General features: G+C 39.2%; 1 protein-coding gene across 1 annotated transcript in view; it reads left to right on the top strand.

The window, feature by feature from the left end:
- fchsd2 (FCH and double SH3 domains 2) overlaps positions 1-18,771 on the top strand; it is an 82,001-nt gene that overhangs the window by 46,751 nt on the left and 16,479 nt on the right. The window contains exons 8-12 of the mRNA XM_030067682.1: positions 311-439; positions 6,959-7,081; positions 7,668-7,763; positions 17,995-18,111; positions 18,399-18,503. Of these exons, the coding sequence (XP_029923542.1) occupies positions 311-439; positions 6,959-7,081; positions 7,668-7,763; positions 17,995-18,111; positions 18,399-18,503 (570 nt within the window). The remainder of the gene's footprint in view (positions 1-310; positions 440-6,958; positions 7,082-7,667; positions 7,764-17,994; positions 18,112-18,398; positions 18,504-18,771) is intronic.

Genomic DNA, 18,771 nt, shown 5'->3' with positions numbered 1-18,771 from the left:
GACCACAAATTTCCTGAAAAGTGCAAAGCAAAGTGTACTGCAGATTTCATATATGTAAATCTGGCCCTTAGAGATTATTTTCCTCATTCTACAAGAGCAAGGCTAGCAGCTTCCATAGACATCCTAGTATTGTGGTAACCTTATTAGCACATAGCCCATCTTTACATTTGTACTAGATGCACTGGTGGTGTCTTGTCCTCTTGTCTGAGTCACAGTAAGAAAGACAAAAAGCTCATTTCCCTGAAAATTCCCAACCTGGTAATGCAGTATTATTATATTTTAACTTGCATCTTTCTTTCTCTCCCTCCAGTTGAAAGCTAAAAGGAGTGACTGTAACTCCAAGGCGACCCAGGCCAGGAATGACTACCTGCTCACGCTAGCTGCCGCTAATGCTCATCACGACCGCTACTACCATACAGATCTACTGCACTGCATACAGGTATGTAGAGAAGACTGGATAGATGGTTTTGATAAATGAAGATAGATTACAAAATATATAGGATGTGAGTTGTAAGAGAAATCCATCTAAAATCTTGGATTCACAGCCCACTCTTAGGTGTTTAATACTTTCAGTTAAAAATTAGAAAAAGGGCCACAGAGACATTCGTTTGTAATGCCAAGAAGACATTTTCATACACTACACCACTGGCAACAAACGTATACTTAATAAACATTCTGAAAATAACCAGAGCAATTTTCCAGGATGGGGGGAATATTTTCGTGTCCCGAAGTGCCCTACATTGAATTAAAGCTCGCTGTAGGATTAAAACTCTGTGCACTGTATGAATCCATAAAGTCAAGCCTCCTTTCACTATGAGCTGAGTAATTTAGGGGAAAAAAAACACATGAGAAATAGTTTTTCCTCCCAGGATGCAAGATTTGGAAGGGAGTCACTGCATTGACATCCAAGATGAGCTTTACAAATTTTAAAAAACATGTTTTTTCGGGGGGGAAAAAAGAGTCTTACCAAATGACTGGCTGACATAAAATTAGCATTAACACAGTATTAACTGAATGGTACAGAGGCCCCAGGCAGAAGATAATGTGAGTTTGGTTTGGGCTGGTTTGTCCTTTTTAAAAAAAACATGGGGTAGATAGAACAACTTCTGAGTGAAAGTGAAAGGTCGTCAAAGGATGCATGCAAATGAGGTGGCTGTGTCAGTGATGTTACATCATCTTCTGTATGCTTTCAAGTTTTGTTGCAAGCAAATAATGGATCAGACATTTTCTAGGTCTGCTGAATTGAGAGTAACTGTTTCTTTTACAACTTTTTTTATTTTGTCTGTGCTATTGTTTGGAACATTTTTCCTTATCAGGTTTTTGTGTGAATTTTTACTGGTTGTGTTTTTGGTGTCGGCAGGTTTATGCCAAGTTCACCAGTTTTTGACACATTAGTTTGTCCTATGCATGTATTTTAACTTGTACTTATTGTAGCAAGGTGCATAAGGTCAAATTTTTTTCATTAGTATGGTAGCAGGATGTAGAGTTTTCATACGTTCACAGTGATGTTGTTAGGAATGCGTCCTGCATTTCTGATGCATTAAAATCCAAAAGGACGCCTTAAATTCACTATCCATGTATCCAGATGATGCAACCTATTTTTTCCTGATAATGCTACATTGTGAATAACAATTCTGTGTTGCTGTCAAAAAAAAAAAAAAAACACCACTCACCGATCCCGTGTTCAGTCATTTCGTCATGCTACTTTTGCAGCAACAAGCTTGCTGCACAGATTTCATTACAACAATCAAGGCTGAAAATTTGCTATTGTTATTAATTTTCAGATACCTTTTCTACACATACATGACTACAACCATAGTTTTAACCATATAAACACGTGCTTAACACAAGGATTTGCCAAAAACACAAATTTTATTGGGGACCCGCTCAGTTTCTCTGGGACCCGCTTTAATGACCACCCGTGGGTCCTGGTCACTCCTGACATTGAAAACCTATCAACATCACTGCAATCTTATCAGCAATTTTCTCTTTTGCAAGTCATCTTACCTTTGGTCATTAGTGTTCATGGGCCGCTGAGTTCATTTTAAGTGGGTGGAGATGTACGCATTTTAGATTTTATATCTTAATCTTAACGTATGCTGCTGAAGTTTTGTTGGCCGTTATTAGTATTGGTTTGTTCACTGTTATTGTTTTTTCACATCGCTTCACAAATTGTTTGTAGTGGTAACAAATTTTTGTTTTTAATGAATTAAGACATTAATTACATACCTGACATGGATTTTTTTCCCCCGTTTGCTACCGTGTACAGAATCTGGTGGCTTTTGGTAATCTATTTTTTTTCTTTTTCCCACCACTTCATCATTGTAATTTCATATTGTTGGCCCATTAATTTGACTACATCAAATTAAGGTTTCCTTTTGCTTGAGAGCGAGCTTTCACAGCTTTGTGTTGCTTTCACCATAACAACAAATGAAAGGACAATGAGTGTATATAAGAACATCCCTGCAGCTAATTTATTCGTGTACTTCATTATCCACCCATGTGCTCCCACATGGCAAGCTTGTAACTACCAGCGTGCTACTTTTCACTTGTCTGCTAATAGCTGTTATCTGCAGTTGTTGCTGGTGCAAACTCACCATCAGTGCTTTTTGACAGCGTTTTGTCACTGTTTTTTATGATGTAAATGGCACTGACAGCACAGGTGCTGCTACAGCTGGGTGAACACACACACACACACACACACACACACACACATGCATACACTTGCAATACAGTAAACTGTAGATTTGTATCCCTTCTTTCTCTGTCTCTTTTTCTTCTCATCCAGCTTACCATCTTCTTCATCTGTCTCTCAATCACTCTCCCTGCTTCTGCTTCTCACGCTCTCTCTCTCCCTCTCTCCCTCTCTCTCTCTTTCTCTCTCTCTCTCTCTCTCTCTCCCTCTCTCTTGCTCTCTGTATCCCACCAAACAAACACAATTACAGTCTGCCCTCTAGACTGACACTCACGCTGCAGATTCATACACACACACAAACACAATGACATTCTGCCCTCTAGACTGACAGAAAAATCTCAGCTAATGTGGTGAACAACTTGGTCATGTTGTGGTGATGAAATCATCATTTTACATACAAACATCTCTGCCTTTCTCTCGCAAACACATCGTCATCATCACCATCATGTCTGGTGTGTTGTTTATTCTGACAAACTCAGCCAATGACTCTGATGAGGCACTTAGAAACACACCCACACACTTACACACAGAGTTAGATCATACATAGAAAGATGATTTTGCACCAGTAATTTTGCTTCCTTCAGTTGCCTTGTCTGTCTGAACAATAGAAGTAAATGCTAACATAATGTACTAGATCATGTATATTCAATTAGAAAATTTTATGGAAAAGCTTATTAGCTTTTCTAAGACTCTGCAGATACCATATTAATTATCCTGCCTCTGTCTCTCTTTCAATCTCCTTTGCTCTCTTTCCATGTCTTATTCCCTTTTCTGCTGTATTTCTCTCTCGTTCTCTCTATCTTTATAACTGTCACTGTCCTTCCCTTTCCCTCTGTTTCTTTCTTTCTCCATTTCTGTCAGTCTCTGCCTCAGGCTTATTATGAGCATCTATACTACAAGGCCATCCTGAATAATAGATAGAGGGTCCTTGTGACAGAAGGACAGAACTGCAGGCCAATATGCACATACACAAATGCATACCCACACAAACACAGAGCGAACGAGGGACAGTGCTAGAGGGGACCAATCTGCTCGCTCTGTCTCTCCTTCCTACCCAGTTTTATTTGTAGTGCGTACAGGTCATAACCTGAACTGCAGTGGTAACAGCAATCCAAAAGAATAACCAAAATCTGCTTCCTCTGGGATATATCAAAAGAACCACTGAAGAAAGCAGCATCATGCACAGAAGCAGGCAAACAACAACAGCACACATTAGCAAAAATGCAGTCCATATCACATAAAAGGTGAGTGCAGAGTCAAAATATAAGCCCTGTAAAACCACAAGGACCATAAGACAGATGTAATGCAGACTTTTTGAAGCCTCTTTCCAGCTCAGACTTCTGAAGTCATCACTGCTTCTCTTGCAGTGTGTTCACATTCAGCTATATTTATAGTAATCCCATGAAATAGCATGCATATCCTGTCAGTGTGGTGCGCTGACATGGGCATAGATCATTGGCTATGGCCACGCTGTGGCATTTTGAAGGACTATGAACTGGAGTTCATAATACTAAATTTTACTGTTGAGATATGTTGCTGAGGGTTCATCCTGCAGAAGTGAAAATCTATTACCTTTCTTTGGTCAGAATCAAGACCTTTTCTGTGCCCCAGACTCTAATGTCAAAATGGAAAACAATGAATTGAAAAATATGTAAAAAGATAATCTGGGTGTTAGGATACATTTTCTTTAGTGCTTTTGTTATTATCACTTACTGAAAATCAGTGACAGTTTGCTTTACTTACATAGATAAACATTTTTTATGTATGTATTTTATGTACAATGTCTCATAGTTAACAGAAAATCTGTTTTGTTTTGCTACAATATTTTATACAGTGTATGAGAATAATTTTTTATTCCATCAGAATATATGATCACATAAAGCAAAGCCATTTAGCCCATTTTATTTCAAACCCCTCAAAATTACCTGATTTTGTTTTTTTTTTTTCTCCATACTTGTATTTGTCCCAATATATCTATGTCAGGACTTTCTTTTCTCAACCATTTTCATGTTTTAAATTTTAAAGCTGCAATACTCATTAAGGGTATTTCTTGTTCAAAACTGATTGTATAGTTAAAATATGAAGCTCAATTAGATCTATAAGAGGAGAGAGGAGAGTTGTTCATAATCATAAATATTGATCGGACTGACTTAGGTTGCAGGAATTTACTGTGTATTGAGTGCTGTTGCCCTTTTTAAAGCCACAGTTAGAGGGAAAAGGCAGTGGAAGAATTTTATTGCTCCACATCTCCCTCTGTTGTTAGAAAGTGGTACCGTTATTTCTGTGCATACATAAAATCCTCAGAAGGGCGCACACACACACACTCACTGACACACATGCACTTTCTTACCTCTGCAGCCATGTCTGCTCTGGTCTACAGTATTTATGTCATACAGTTATTCTACACACATACGCACACACACGCGCACACATACACACACACACACGGAGGGTAATACAGGGACAAGGGGCTTTTTCTGGATACTGACTCACTCCATTTAAACACTACCGAAAATGGACGGGTAGAGGGAGGGAGGGGAGGAAGAGAGGAAAATAAAGGGGGAAGAGGAAAGGAACAGAGTGATGAGGGAACATTTAGAGGCCAGTCAGCCAGCGACCCACCCTTAATGACATAATTTCCTTGTCAATATGCCATTGTTTTATAAGAGTATATGTGTTTGTGTGTGTTTGTGTGAGAATGTGTGTGTGTGTGTGTGTGTGTGTGTGTGTGTGTGTGTGTGCATATGTGTGAGTGCAGTTGTGCAATCATTGTACTTTAAACCTTGTTTTTCCAAGAGAGTTTGGGATTGGGGTGTGTGAGCATATTGAAATACATGTTTTTGTATCTGTGTGTGTGTGTGTGTGTGTGTGTGTGTGTGTGTGTGTGTGTGCCTGTGTGACTGTGTGTGTTTGTGAGTGTGTAGGTATTTGTGTGAGGTTTTTGGACTTGGCCTCAAACATCATTTGGCCAGCAGAGAGAGCATGTAGGTTCCCGAGAGTGTTAGCTTTATAAAGTTCTTTGGCCAGAGGAGAGTGTGTGTGTGTATGTGTGTGTGTGTGTGTGTGTGTGTGTGTGTGCGTCTGAGTATTTGAGAGAGTGTCTGTGGTCTGTGTGTGTTTTGTTGAGTTGGAATCTGAACCCCTTCACCTTCCCCTGCAGCTGTGAGAACGCTATCCAAAGAACACTACACACACACACACACACGCACACACACACACACACGCGCACTCATGCATACACACACATCTTGCTTCCCCTTATTTTTCTCTCTATCCACCCCCCTGCCTCTTGCTCGCACCCACCAGTACCTTTTATTTGCTTTCAAAGTGCTCGTCTGCCCCCCTCCCTTCTCTCTCTCTCTCTCTCTCTCTCTCTCTCCCTCTCTCACTTTCCCTCTCTCTCTCTCTCCTCCTCCTCTTCTCTGTCTGATCTGTTGGCAAAGCGGTCTGCAGTTTGGCAGCACAGCCCCAACTCTCCATAGAAAGACTGTTCATTTGGACTCCACACTTCATTAAAATGTCTTTATCTCTGTAGATTAGAAGCCCTAATGATAAGAACTAGCAAATTAAAACACCTGCTCGGTTTCTGTCCTTCCTTTGACCTTCTGCCATCTCACTCCTCCCTTTCATTCTTTGTGTTGCCCCTGTTCTCTCTCTTTCTCGAGCGCCCCCTCTCTCTCTCTCAGTTCAGTTTAATTCATAAAATTGTATGATCGCTATTGCAGTATTATTCGATGTAGAGTTTGGTCCTAAGGCTTTTAAGTCCTTTAAAGTCAGCAGTAAGTAGCTGTCTGTACTTATGTGCTCTTCCACCTCTTGTCATGTTTGTCTGTTTCTTGATGTCTGTTCCCCAATTATCGTTAATATTATTATTATAAACGATTGATTTAATACTAAGAAGACACAATTCATATACTGTATATACAAATAAGCACTGACATCCCATTAAATATATAACAAAAAGTACTTCTCTCTGTATTTTTAGATTGATAAAAATACGCATGTAGGCTTATTTAGCCCCATCTAAAAAAAAAAATAACATACACATCCAAAAACAGGTTCCCACAACCAAAAGTACATATGGTATTACGTATTGGCTTATTTACACCAGGACAGGCAATATGTAAACATATTAAGCTATAAATGGAATGATGCAAAACATTTCTACTAGGTATTTTGAATGTTCCGGGTATTTTTTTAAGGAAATGCAGTGAATTACGTTTTTCTGTTCATGCCTGATTTTATTCTCCCTCTGTTCTCTAGGCCTTGGATGGCGGGATATATGAGCATGTGAAAGACTACCTAGTAGCGTTGTGTCGCACCGAGCTGGAGGCCTCACAGGCCTCACACACCACCTTCCAGTTCCTGTTGGACAAATCCACCAGGGTGAGACAGACATAGCAAGACCGACAGAATTTTGTGTTTATGAATTAGTTTTTATTCATGTTTTTATGAGTATATGCTGGTCATATGACAGATATTTCACAGAATATGCATTTTTAACATATTTGCCAACTCTCACTTCAGTCTTATCAGCACAATAAGCTAATCAAAGAGCTTATTTTTCCAAAAGGTTCATGTGTCTCTTTGAAGACATGAATGGGATCCTGTGGCGCTTTAGAGTTTGGGGTGGCTAGTTTTCATCACCTCAACAGGGGGAAAAGCGTCATCATTTTTCTTGCAGTTTGTCTAGGAATGGCTTTTGGAGACATTGTTTACATTCAGTGTTTTAACCAAAACCATTTCAAAGTAAGGAATGACAGAATGCTAACAAGATGTTTCTAAGAAGCCCAAGCACGAAAGTAGAGACACAGTGTTTTTAAACAATGTGACACAAATCCAGTAAGTAAAAACAACTATTAGCCTAGGCTATTAAGATGTTGGAAAGCCTTGGATTTTTGTAATCTACTTAAGTGTATCCATTTGTCTGTGTGTGTGTGTGTGTGTGTGTGTGTGTGTGTGTGTGTCTCAGGTAATACAGGAGTTCAACCAGCAGTTGTTCATGCAGGAGAACCCGGTTTTTCACAAAGCACATGACTTCCAGTTCCAGCCCAGTGAATGTGACACGGTGAGACAAGCATACCTGCACACACTCAGATACACACACCAGCACAGCTGCGCTAGAGCACTTTGTTTCTAAATTGTTGTATCTGTATATTAACATTTATACACACACACTCACTCTCTCACTCTGACTCTCTCTCTCTCACACACACACACACACATACAAACAGAAACACAAACAGCAGTACTCTTCTTGAGTCAAACTGTCGCAGGTAGGCTTTACCCCATCTACTTCAGCTCTCTGCTCCAACACCGTACAGTATTTCATGCTCAGAACCAAATTTTGCGGAAGAACTCAGTAAGTTTGAGACATCAGTAGAATTAACAGCTCTAATTAATAGCTTTAAGATCTCCTTATTATTTTAGTGCTTTCAATTAAAATTTGCAAAGCTTAGCAACTTGCTCCCAAGGCTAGAAACAAGACTTCTAAGGCTCTAATCCCTCTCACTTTCTATATAACTACGGCTCCCATGTTTGAGGCTTACGGAGAATGTTATTTTTAATGTTCACAATTCAGGATTGATTTATCCAATTAAAGTAGTTTCTGCTGACAGCACGATCACAGCATGAATCTTCTGTGTGTGTTCTATTAATCATTATAACACCAAAGGTTGTGTCCACTGGGAACCTCTGTTTGTATTGCTAGCTTTGTTTTATCATTTATGCAAGCTGAGCCCAAAATGTCTCCAAATCAGCTGGTGGCTGAACGTTAAAAATATTTCAGCTTGTAGACGATCAGTCAGGGTCTCTGTGATCATATAGCAACAGTGGGAGTCATGCTGTTTCCCCTCCAGGGAGCTGTCAAGCGATGCTAGCATAAGAGGAAATCTGTCCCAGTGGACACAGGCCCTAATTCCTCTCTATAGATGTTTATGTACATGTAGTCTGTTTCTCCTGTGTACGTGCAAATGTGCTGTTTTAATTTTCCAGCATACTTTCTTTCTTTCTCTCTCTATCATTCTGTCTTTATTTGTGTTCTACCGGTTTGTTTTTCCCGCTCTATAATCTATTATTCTAACATTTCTCTATACAAGGATGTGTTATTCCTTCCCTGTGTGTCCCTAATATTTGCTAACACTTTTTCCCTGAACTTCTTTCCATTAACCCTCCTTGTGTTTGTGTGTCTGTGTGCTTGCACTGCTGCTCTTGGGTGTGTGCGGGTGCCCGGGCGCTCGTCTGTGTGTATGTGTGTGTGCCAGACTCTGAGCTCGGTGCAGCAGTTGGTGGACATTGAGCCGTCGCCCGTCAGTGCCATGAGAATGACCCTGGCACAGGTAGTCTTAACCGTTGTTAGCATCCAACCTTCAACCCTGGCACAAAACCAGGGGCTAACTCCATTCTTGTATTGTGGATGTCCTGCAAAAAACCTTGTCCATCTGTCTATCTTTCTATCTATCTATCTATCTATCTATCTATCTATCTATCTATCTATCTGTCTGTCTATCGACGTCTTTGTGTATTTTGTCAGATCCGTCAGGTAACTTCCACATAGAGGAAATGTTTCATTCATTGTTCAGGTATCACCAAGCAAAACCTTGACAAAACCTTTAGTTTTAATAATAAAATAAAAGTTAGGTTTAAGGTTAGAGAGGGTACTTTTAACTGTTGGACATACCCGTTGTGTTACTTCCTTAAAAAGTGGTGCAACTTTAAGTACGCTATTTATTAGAGAGATTTTCATCAAGATTTTCATCACCTGCACAGTGGTACTGTAAGCTTATATATTTTTCCATAGTTTAATCCACTGGTTAATACATTGGAATAATGTTTTACACCTTGCCTAGTCATTTCTTAAGGAAGTTAAAAGAAACGTGAAGTCATGAAGCAGTTCCATAGAAAATGAAAGAGGGCAGTTTGAGATTTCCTGAAAGGACCTGTAAAAATGTTAACTATTTATTGGAAGAATAAAGTTAGAGATCAATTGACTAGCCAGTAAACAGTTCAACCACATGGAAATTAGAGGACAAAGTTATTTTTGGTATTTGTTTCATCTGTAACTTACCTATAATTTCTAAATTTACAGGAAGACATAAATCATTGTTGCCTGTTGATCTAAAAGATTGACCATTGGACAAAACACCCTGTGAAGTATAACATACACTCGCAAATGTCCTGGCTCAGTGTTGGCAGCTTTGGCAGCAGTGTCCCACTAAAGACTTGGCAAACTTGGCTGACCAAAAGGCTGTTCCCCTGAAACTTGAGTTGCTGGCTACAGAGATGGAGCACAGCTGCATATTGATGAACTGCCATCCTTATACACACAGCCTCACTGAAACATAGCACTGTTTATTTTCTGACAAATTTCTATATACTTTGTGCAATTTAAAGAGATATAGTACTGTACATTTACCAGTTAATTTCTGTCCTCTTTTAGCTTGATTTTTAGCTTTGTCAGTTCATCTGATTCATTTTCAAAAGCTTTCATGAACCCAAGGGTTGTAGAACTTTCTGCTTGCACAGAGCTACTGTAGCTAAATCCTCTAATTGAGCTGAAACATGAAATCCACCAAAATTGGACATGCAAGGCTTTTGCTGGACAGTGCACACATGTAATTTAAAGTGACATTTTTATTATTTTGCGACTTATTTCAAATAAATTTTCCCTGTACGGAACAGGGAAAAACACAGCTACAATAATCAACCAGTACATAATGGTGCCCATGTAGCTCACTACATGTCACCCTCTCTCTCTCCCCTGCCTTTCCTTTCTCTCTCTACTGTCACTATCAAATAAAGCAGAAATGCAGAAAAAAAGCAATACATGAACTCAAATTAAACATAGTAATGGCTGCAGTATTTCTCGAACCTGCTTTGTAAGGAATTTTTTGGAAACAGTGGGAACTTAATGATGTCCTGGTAAGGAAAGCATTTCTGCAGTAGCACAGGCAGTACCAGCCTGTGGCAAAAACTTTTTGGTAGGTTCAGACGTCATGGGCAACAGTGGCAGTAGGAAAAAACATATATGGTATCTTTTAACTGTGACGTTAAAATCCCCACAGATCACTGAAATTCCTTCTTCTTAACTGGGACAGTTGCAGTGGTCCATTCGATTGTGCTCACTGGTTCTAACACTCCACTTTGCAGCAGCCTCTCTAGGCCTGCTTATATTTTAGATTTGATGGCATACAGGTCTCGCTTGAAAGGCATTTCAGCTTGCTCGCTGGTTTGACAGGCAGCGTAACAATATTTGTCACATTGCCAAGTTCTTCACTGAATGCTTTTGAATTCTTTTTCAAGATCTCCTGTGTTGAGCCTGAATCTTCATCACAGACTAGAAACACTTCTTGTCCAGCCATCTGCACCCTGGCAAAGCTGGATGGTTTCCTTGCATTTTTTACAGTGAGGGAGTCCTTGACTGCTTGTTACCCTCCAATGACACATCGCCGCCTCCCTGCACTGCCACAAGCTGCCAGTGTAGGCGGTCGTGGTGGCTTGGTCGCCTGTAAACAGTTTCTGACACCAGAGACACATGTGTGCCATGTATCATCTTGCATCCACACAGCTTAGTCCTGTGATAGTGGTGTCATCCAGTATCCATCACCATTATCTGAAAGGGACACATGCAGGATATGGAGTCTTTATCATTAGACTTGTACTCATTTTGTTCTTCCTGTTAATGTTTAGTTTATTTATGTTTCTCTTTGTTTCTGTTTTGGTCACTGTTTTACTTTGTGCTTTGCTTTTTAATGGAGTCTTTTTGTTTGTAAAATATTGTTCAGCTTCTGTAGTCTAAGTCTTTACACTAACACTGGTGCGGGACACCTTCATTTGCCCAGGGGGCTTTCCTAGCTACTGTCTCCACTGACTTAGCGATCTTTATAGCCTTTTCTACACTTTAATTGGCTACAGTCTGTTCAGTGAGTGCTTTTGAATAATTTCACTGTGCAGCCCACACTCCAATCTGTCACATATGGTGCTGCTCAGTGCAAGTCCACATTCACAGTCTCCACAAAAATGTTGTAGTGCAGCATTATGCAACAGAATCACCTTGTTTTTGATTATTTTTATGAAATCTGAATGTTTTTGCAATGAATATTGACATAGGGGTGTTTTGGGAGTTCACCTCCCAAAACACTTGCTAATGTTGGAACAAGGGTGGTGTTTGCCCCACTCCACTGTCACATACTTTCATCAAATGGTTCTGTGTTGTGAACCAATGCTGCCATTCATATTTTGTCTTTTTCATTGTTTCACCAATTAGCACCTCTTTTCCCCCCGTTATAATTGTTTTGGGTTTTTTTTCCAATGGCCAGTTCGACTTCAGCTTATCATATTTTTCAGTTTCCACCTGTGGAGATTCTTAGTTTAACTGCAGCAATGTTATTATTATTTATATAATACTACAATGTTATGTGCCTGTACTCTTGGCGCATTAGCTGCATACACCATGTTTTCCCTGACCAACTTCAAAAACCACATGAGAATGCATTGCCAGTTTAACTATACTTAAAAAAGTTTCAACGCATGGTGAGAAAGGAGGAGATGGGCGTAGACGTAAATATGCCATCATCTTTAGTAGAGACAGTTTGTTCTGACAGTTAGATGGGATCATATAGCACAGAAGGGGCATGGCCATAAACTAGCAGGGACAAACTTAAAACGCAGTAACACACAACAGTGTCAGTTAAACTGTGTGGGTGAGGATGATGGACCATGTGTGTAGCTGCGCTCTGTAGCAAACGACCCAACACTCCACTGCAGCATAGCCTGCGGGATATTTTGACCAACGATCAACATGTCAGCTTAACAGTCAAAAATATTTTAAGACTTCCTATAAGGTTATAAAATACACATAAGTACATAATTGAACAACACTGAAAAGTAATTCTTCCTTTAATTCCTTCAGAAGTGAATAACAATACAAAGGTTCCCATATCAACCTCTTTTCTAATTAGTGTTTCATAATTTTGCAGGTCTCCAGGAATATTTCCTCAATTCTGACAGACTGACTTCTTCCAATTTCTATGTATCTACTTCATAATTCCATGGTTGTTTCTGGGAAAGTTCTAAATAATTAACCAGAAACTTAACTCCACCAAATGCTCCATTTTTCCTATAATTAGTACATAATGTCATGGTGTATTCCAGGAATCTTCCGAAGACATAAACAGTTACATATCCACTCCTTTCTAAGGAATTATTAGGAAATAACAGCTCTGGAAAATAACTGGCAATTTTAATGGCAATATTTAATGGTCCTTAAAGTGAAAATGCCCCCTGTTTCTATGATCTTGGTTATTTTAAGAGTTGATTTATGAGTCCTACCTACCCTCACAATGCTGGGAAAAGAAGAAAGCTAAGACTTCACTGATTAAGTAATCGAGAAATAATTTTCTGATTTGTAACTGTTAGCACATCAATGTGCACTTCAAGTGATTTGTTTTCTGGTGCAAATTCATTTTCACTGGCATTTTGAATGCTTGGAATAGTGATAGATTGTAGATTCAATAACCGTCTAATCAGACAGGAAGAAAGTGCAGCAATTTTTAGACACATTGTCTATACATTGTGACTGTTTAAAATTTTTTGTACAGTTTGTTTATCTGACATTTAGAGGGTGTTCCACAGCTTGGATGCTACAGCAGCAAAATATGTCAAACTTACATGACGTTATGTGGCAGCAAACTGAAGGACTGCCTTGTCTTGTTGGGAAAAGGATCTGGACCGACAACAAAGACCAGTGCTGGGAACAACTAACAAATCATTTTGAACAAATCATTCATGAGTTTGATTAGTAGTAAATTGAACCTCCTCTGAGTTTCCCATGAAAGCCCACTGAACATGGTAAAAAGCACTTACATTGTCTGGCTAGTCGCCTTTCCCCTTCCCACACACACACTCAATCACAAGCATACAGTGAACAAGCTGAGCTTTCTCAATCCATATGAATATGCAATGAGACAAACGGCCTCTGTAAATTATCAAAGTACAGGCTACAGTGAGTCACAGAAGCACTGCCAGCCATTCCCATATACTTAATTCTGTGGAGGCTAAATAAATATGTTGTGTTATACCTTCATAAAGAAAGACATCTCACTTTCAAACCCCCTACTTGAAGAGGTAGGGCAGTGTTGAATGAGTTGTTCATTTTTGTTGAGTTAAAAGGAATACTTTGCTGATTGACAACCAACTTTGTATCATTACAATATGGGTAGTAGATGCAAATGAACAATGTATACTTTCCCTCCATGTTGCCTGCACCCAGAGCTCCCTGTTCATTTGCTGGCAGAAATCCACCAGATGATGTGTTTCTTGTCAGCCAGTGGACTTCTGCCAGCTCCAGCGAACTACAGATTCTACTGGAGGGTTTTTTCAGTGGGAAAATGATGCCATCTGAAGTGCAGTAGTGACATTTTGTTGCTAACATGACAGTGTCACAGTGTGAAAACATATAATTCACGTTTCTTATGAAGCCAGTTCAAGACTAGCTTAGCACACACACTGCCCCAGTTTGTTACGTGATGGTGCTATTTGCGCAGTGCATTCTGGTTGTTGTAGGTTTTCTAACTTTTAACGTTTTTTTCTGGTCACGTGGCACTGATTTCAAAAATATCTGCACCTGCCTACTGAATAAATGGCCCAGTTTAAGGAAAAGACCAACTTTCCAACAGTGAGTTGTTCCGTTAACTATATATATAACCTGTACACTGAATACTCAAGCTTGACTCAACATGGTAACATGGTATCAGACACTGGAGATGCTGCTTGTCTCTAGCAGCTTGCAAATATTGTGCTGCCTTAGGTATTTGGCCAAGCACAGTGCTGCAGTTTCCAGCTTGGTGGTTACTTGTGTTGCAAATAACTGTAACAAATCCTTTATCTTATCTGAGACCATAATATTGCAAATAATTTTCATTTCCTTTCTTAACAAATAAACACACACACACACACAACCACACACACACTAATTACAAAATTACTATTATTGTCCTCTCATCAAATAAAACAAACAAGAAGAAATAATAACTTATCATTATTAAAAATGTAATGATAAAATAACAAATTCAGTCAAATGAAATAGGATATGGCATGCGTAATGGTTAACATACCCTGCCCTGTACTTACCTAAAAAGTGTATTGCACCGACTAACAGATAATGTGTAAAATGCATAGGATGCTGTCTGAAGGTATAGAAAAAAATCCAGCCTAAAATGTGGGAACACTGAAACAGACACTGGTGATTTGCATTGTGGTTTTAGTGCTGTTATGCTGATTGAAGTTGTATTTTTGTAATTCCACTTCTGTTTAGCTAAAAGCAAATAAAGTGATGTCACTTAGAGATATTCTCAGCACAGCTACAGAGGCGTTTGAAATTGAAATTGATTGAAAAAAAAATCTACAATCTAAAACAGAAACATTAGCCTTTAGGTTTTAACATCAACCCTTAAACATAAAAGCAAGGGCTTCTTTGTAGGCTCAATTTGCAATATGCGGCAATATTAAGCAAACACATCCCATCCATGAATCCCACGATGCCTTAGAGGAAGAGGTCTGTCAAGAAAGGTGGTGTAAGGTAAAGTTGTCAACAAAATTGCAAGGGAGTTACAGAAGTCTTTCAACCAAAGACAGCAGATATGGTTGAGTTGTAGAGCAGCAAAGCTGTTGACGCTCTCCAAGTCAAAATCTACCTTCATCCTGAATGTAAATGAAGTGCATGGAGGCCAGGTGATGCTGGGTAATCATGCCTTGTTGTAAACAAAAGCGTATGCCAAATAGTGTCTAGACATCCTAATTAGAACTTAATCGCAGGTGCAGGCTAAGTAGAATTCAGAGTGTGGATACTGCTTTCTCCTTTGTAAGCTGCTGTTCACTTTATAATGCTTGTTTTTCTTCACCCTCCGTCTGTAAAACTCACACTTCATAGCCAATCTGTAAATAACACTGACACAGTTAACTACACTTCAACATAGCTCATTCCCACCTCTGTGGTTTCGGAATGACAAGGTTGCTCTGTGCAGTTGTCTAAATAACTGTTATTACTGCAGTGGTTGTTATTACTGAACCGTGATCGTAACCATGATCTCATTTAGACTCTTATCGTTTATCATTGTGACGTTTCTTTAAAGTGTGAACAATTCGGATGGTATATTAACCCTTTAGTAATACATGCTCAGTAACCTAGGCCATAACTACTAACCCTCCTCTGTTATATTTCAGTAATTTGCCATAATGAAGCAGTTAAACATAAAAATATTCAGTGATGGTGCAGGACTATGGCTTCACCACTCCAAACCCAAACCTACCGTTTACAGTCTCAAAGGACTTTACAGACCCACAAGTTTACAACAAGCAAAACAGGACAACACCCCTTGACTTGAACCCTCATAGCGGGGCAGACAGATGTGCAATAGGCTCAGCTGGGCAAATTATCAGGAACAGTACTGTAAAATTACAGAAGAATTTAGGGTTGCTGCATATTTTTCTAGGACCGTTCAACAAAGAAAAGGCTAATTTACTGAAACCTGTGGTGAATCTCTGTGTAAGGAAATAGCACCACAGAAAGTCACTTCAAAATCACATGCAAAGAAAAGAAGGAATGTTAGTGCCAACTTCCACATTTTCCTCTAGTTGGTCTGGTAAGACTCAGGAGAGCCATCAAAACAAAACTTCAACAGACTTAATTTGGAAAGAATCATTCTTTATACCCATAATACATACATTGCTTCCCTCAGCTATCACAAAAGCTGCTAATCTGTATAACTGCACTCTGTGTGCATTTTCATGTGTTATTCATGCATTTACTTTAGAGTTTAATTTCTTGTTCTGTGTTCATTTATTTGTGTAATTTACAGTCTATTTAGACTGAGCAGTTCAAGATATATAATATAGAGGGTTTATGTTTTCTCCTCATTCTTCTTGACATTGAGTTGTAGTTGCCAGCACCAGTTTAATGTAAAGAAATATTCTTTTTTATGGATTTGAGCAAACTAGCAAGCCACACCTTAGCTGTCTCCATAGCATTTCAATTTAGAAGCACCATTCAAAGTTTTCTGCCTCCCTGCCTTTACTCTCTGCGATGCTGCCATGCCTTGAATGTAATTAAGCTGTAAATCTCCCGTGTAATACTCTTCATTTCACACCTATACTTAGTCAGATTTATGCCTTGCTGTTACTGAAGCAGCACATAATTAATAGATATGATACGCTGTGGAAACTTGCAATTAAAATAACGTGTTCTGTAGAGTAGGTAACACACTTTCATTATCAGATTACGGAGCCTCCCAGGTCTGTGAGGACATTGGTGACACTGAATTTGTGAACTCTTGCCATCAGTATGCAAATATTAGGAACATCAATTTTTTTTTCATGAGACAGTCTGAACACAATGGAAGATTTGGTCCTGTGCTGATATCTCCTGGTACCACAGAATACTGTGATGGTGCCATTATTGTCCTCACTGTGTAGCCTTCATTTATTTAAGAGACAACAATAAAAAGATCAAATCTGGTGCATTTCTGAAAATAATAATAATAATAATAATAATAATATGAAACCAGACTTTTGAGAAAAAAATCCAACAACGTAAGCTGCGGTTTGGAATTATATGTGTAAAAGGGCGGATCTGTAAAATTAGATAGAAAGATACCTTTTTATTGACTAAAAAAAGTGTAGTAGGTACACTTCAGACAGCCATCAGGCCTATTTTACCTTTACATTTTACATTACTTTTTATGTGTGTGAAGCATGACGAAGGTTTGTATGTTGAGCTCAACTGCCACCCTGTCTGTTTTTTGTTTCTTTATTTATTTCTGTATTCATTTATTTATTTATTTATTATTGAAAGACAGTGCAATTTATCACAAAGAGGTATTCAACTTTTTATTGGGAAGCCATGTGGATTCTCACAAACACTTGTTCTTTATTTGTTTTTGCATCAACACACACTTGCTTATTCACTCTGAGGCAGGCACATTGCCATGCACCCCTTGATTTCTCACTTGATACCACATACACACACAAACACACAGACATGCTCTTTCTCTTGTGGCTTTAATGGCACCGAAGTTGTTCCAAGATGATAACAATAGAGCTGTGCACCACACACTGTATTAATTATGTAAGGGGAAACAATCTTTCTGTCTCACACGTTCTTTATTTAGCTTAATCAACAGCTTCTGCAGATCACACAACTCGTGCATGTGCTGTACTTGTGTGTGTGTATGTGTGTGGCTGGGTACATTTGTGAACGTTTACTCATCTCTCTATGTATGTGTGTGTGCGTTTGTCTACATTAGAGTCGTCAGCTGGAGTCTGAGACCGGGACGACGGAGGAGCACAGTCTGAACAAGGAAGCCAGGAAATGGGCGACCAGAGTGGCAAGAGAACACAAGAACATCATCCACTACAAGAGAGTGAGCTTCACACACACACACACACACACACGTACATCTCTGTTTTTGTCCCTTATGCACATGCATACAAGTTCACACACACAAATAATTAGCATCACAATGATACTCATTACAGGGGAATGCAAATATGAATCACAACACTGAACAATCCACATGGTTGTCATTACAAACAGACACACAATTTCTAACCGCATGTGACTGCCTGGGTTTCTGTGTTTATATGCGTGTGTGTGTGTGTGTGTGTGTGTGTGTGTGTGTGTGTGTGTGTGTGTGTGTATTGTGGTCAGTCCCTAGAGGACTGTGAGAGCCACGGTTTGCCCCCCACAGAACAGAGTAGAGCAGATCTGGAGCTGAAGATAGAGGACACCAAAGAAAACATACGCAAAGCTGAGGTAAAGTTCTTCCCTACCTTTTTTTTCTCATAGTCCTTAGGATTTATATTTAATCGTAAAGTTGTTCATCAGAAGATGAACAAACATGGATGTTTTTTGGGGGGAATTTGCATGGTGTCCTGTGAGATTTGCATTTTATACACACTCTTTTGCCCAGTGTAAAAATTTGTGAAATTAAAAGAGTAGAATGACTCTTCTCTACAACCTTCCATTGAATAAGCTTAATTAATGTAGTTAATGTTAAGTGGGCAGTCACTGCAAACAGTGA

Source organism: Myripristis murdjan, chromosome 13, assembly GCF_902150065.1.
Source record: "Myripristis murdjan chromosome 13, fMyrMur1.1, whole genome shotgun sequence".
In the NCBI taxonomy this organism is placed as follows: Eukaryota; Metazoa; Chordata; class Actinopteri; order Holocentriformes; family Holocentridae; genus Myripristis; species Myripristis murdjan.
Note: the sequence above shows the minus strand (reverse complement) of the source record. Positions and strands in the feature narration are given on the sequence as shown.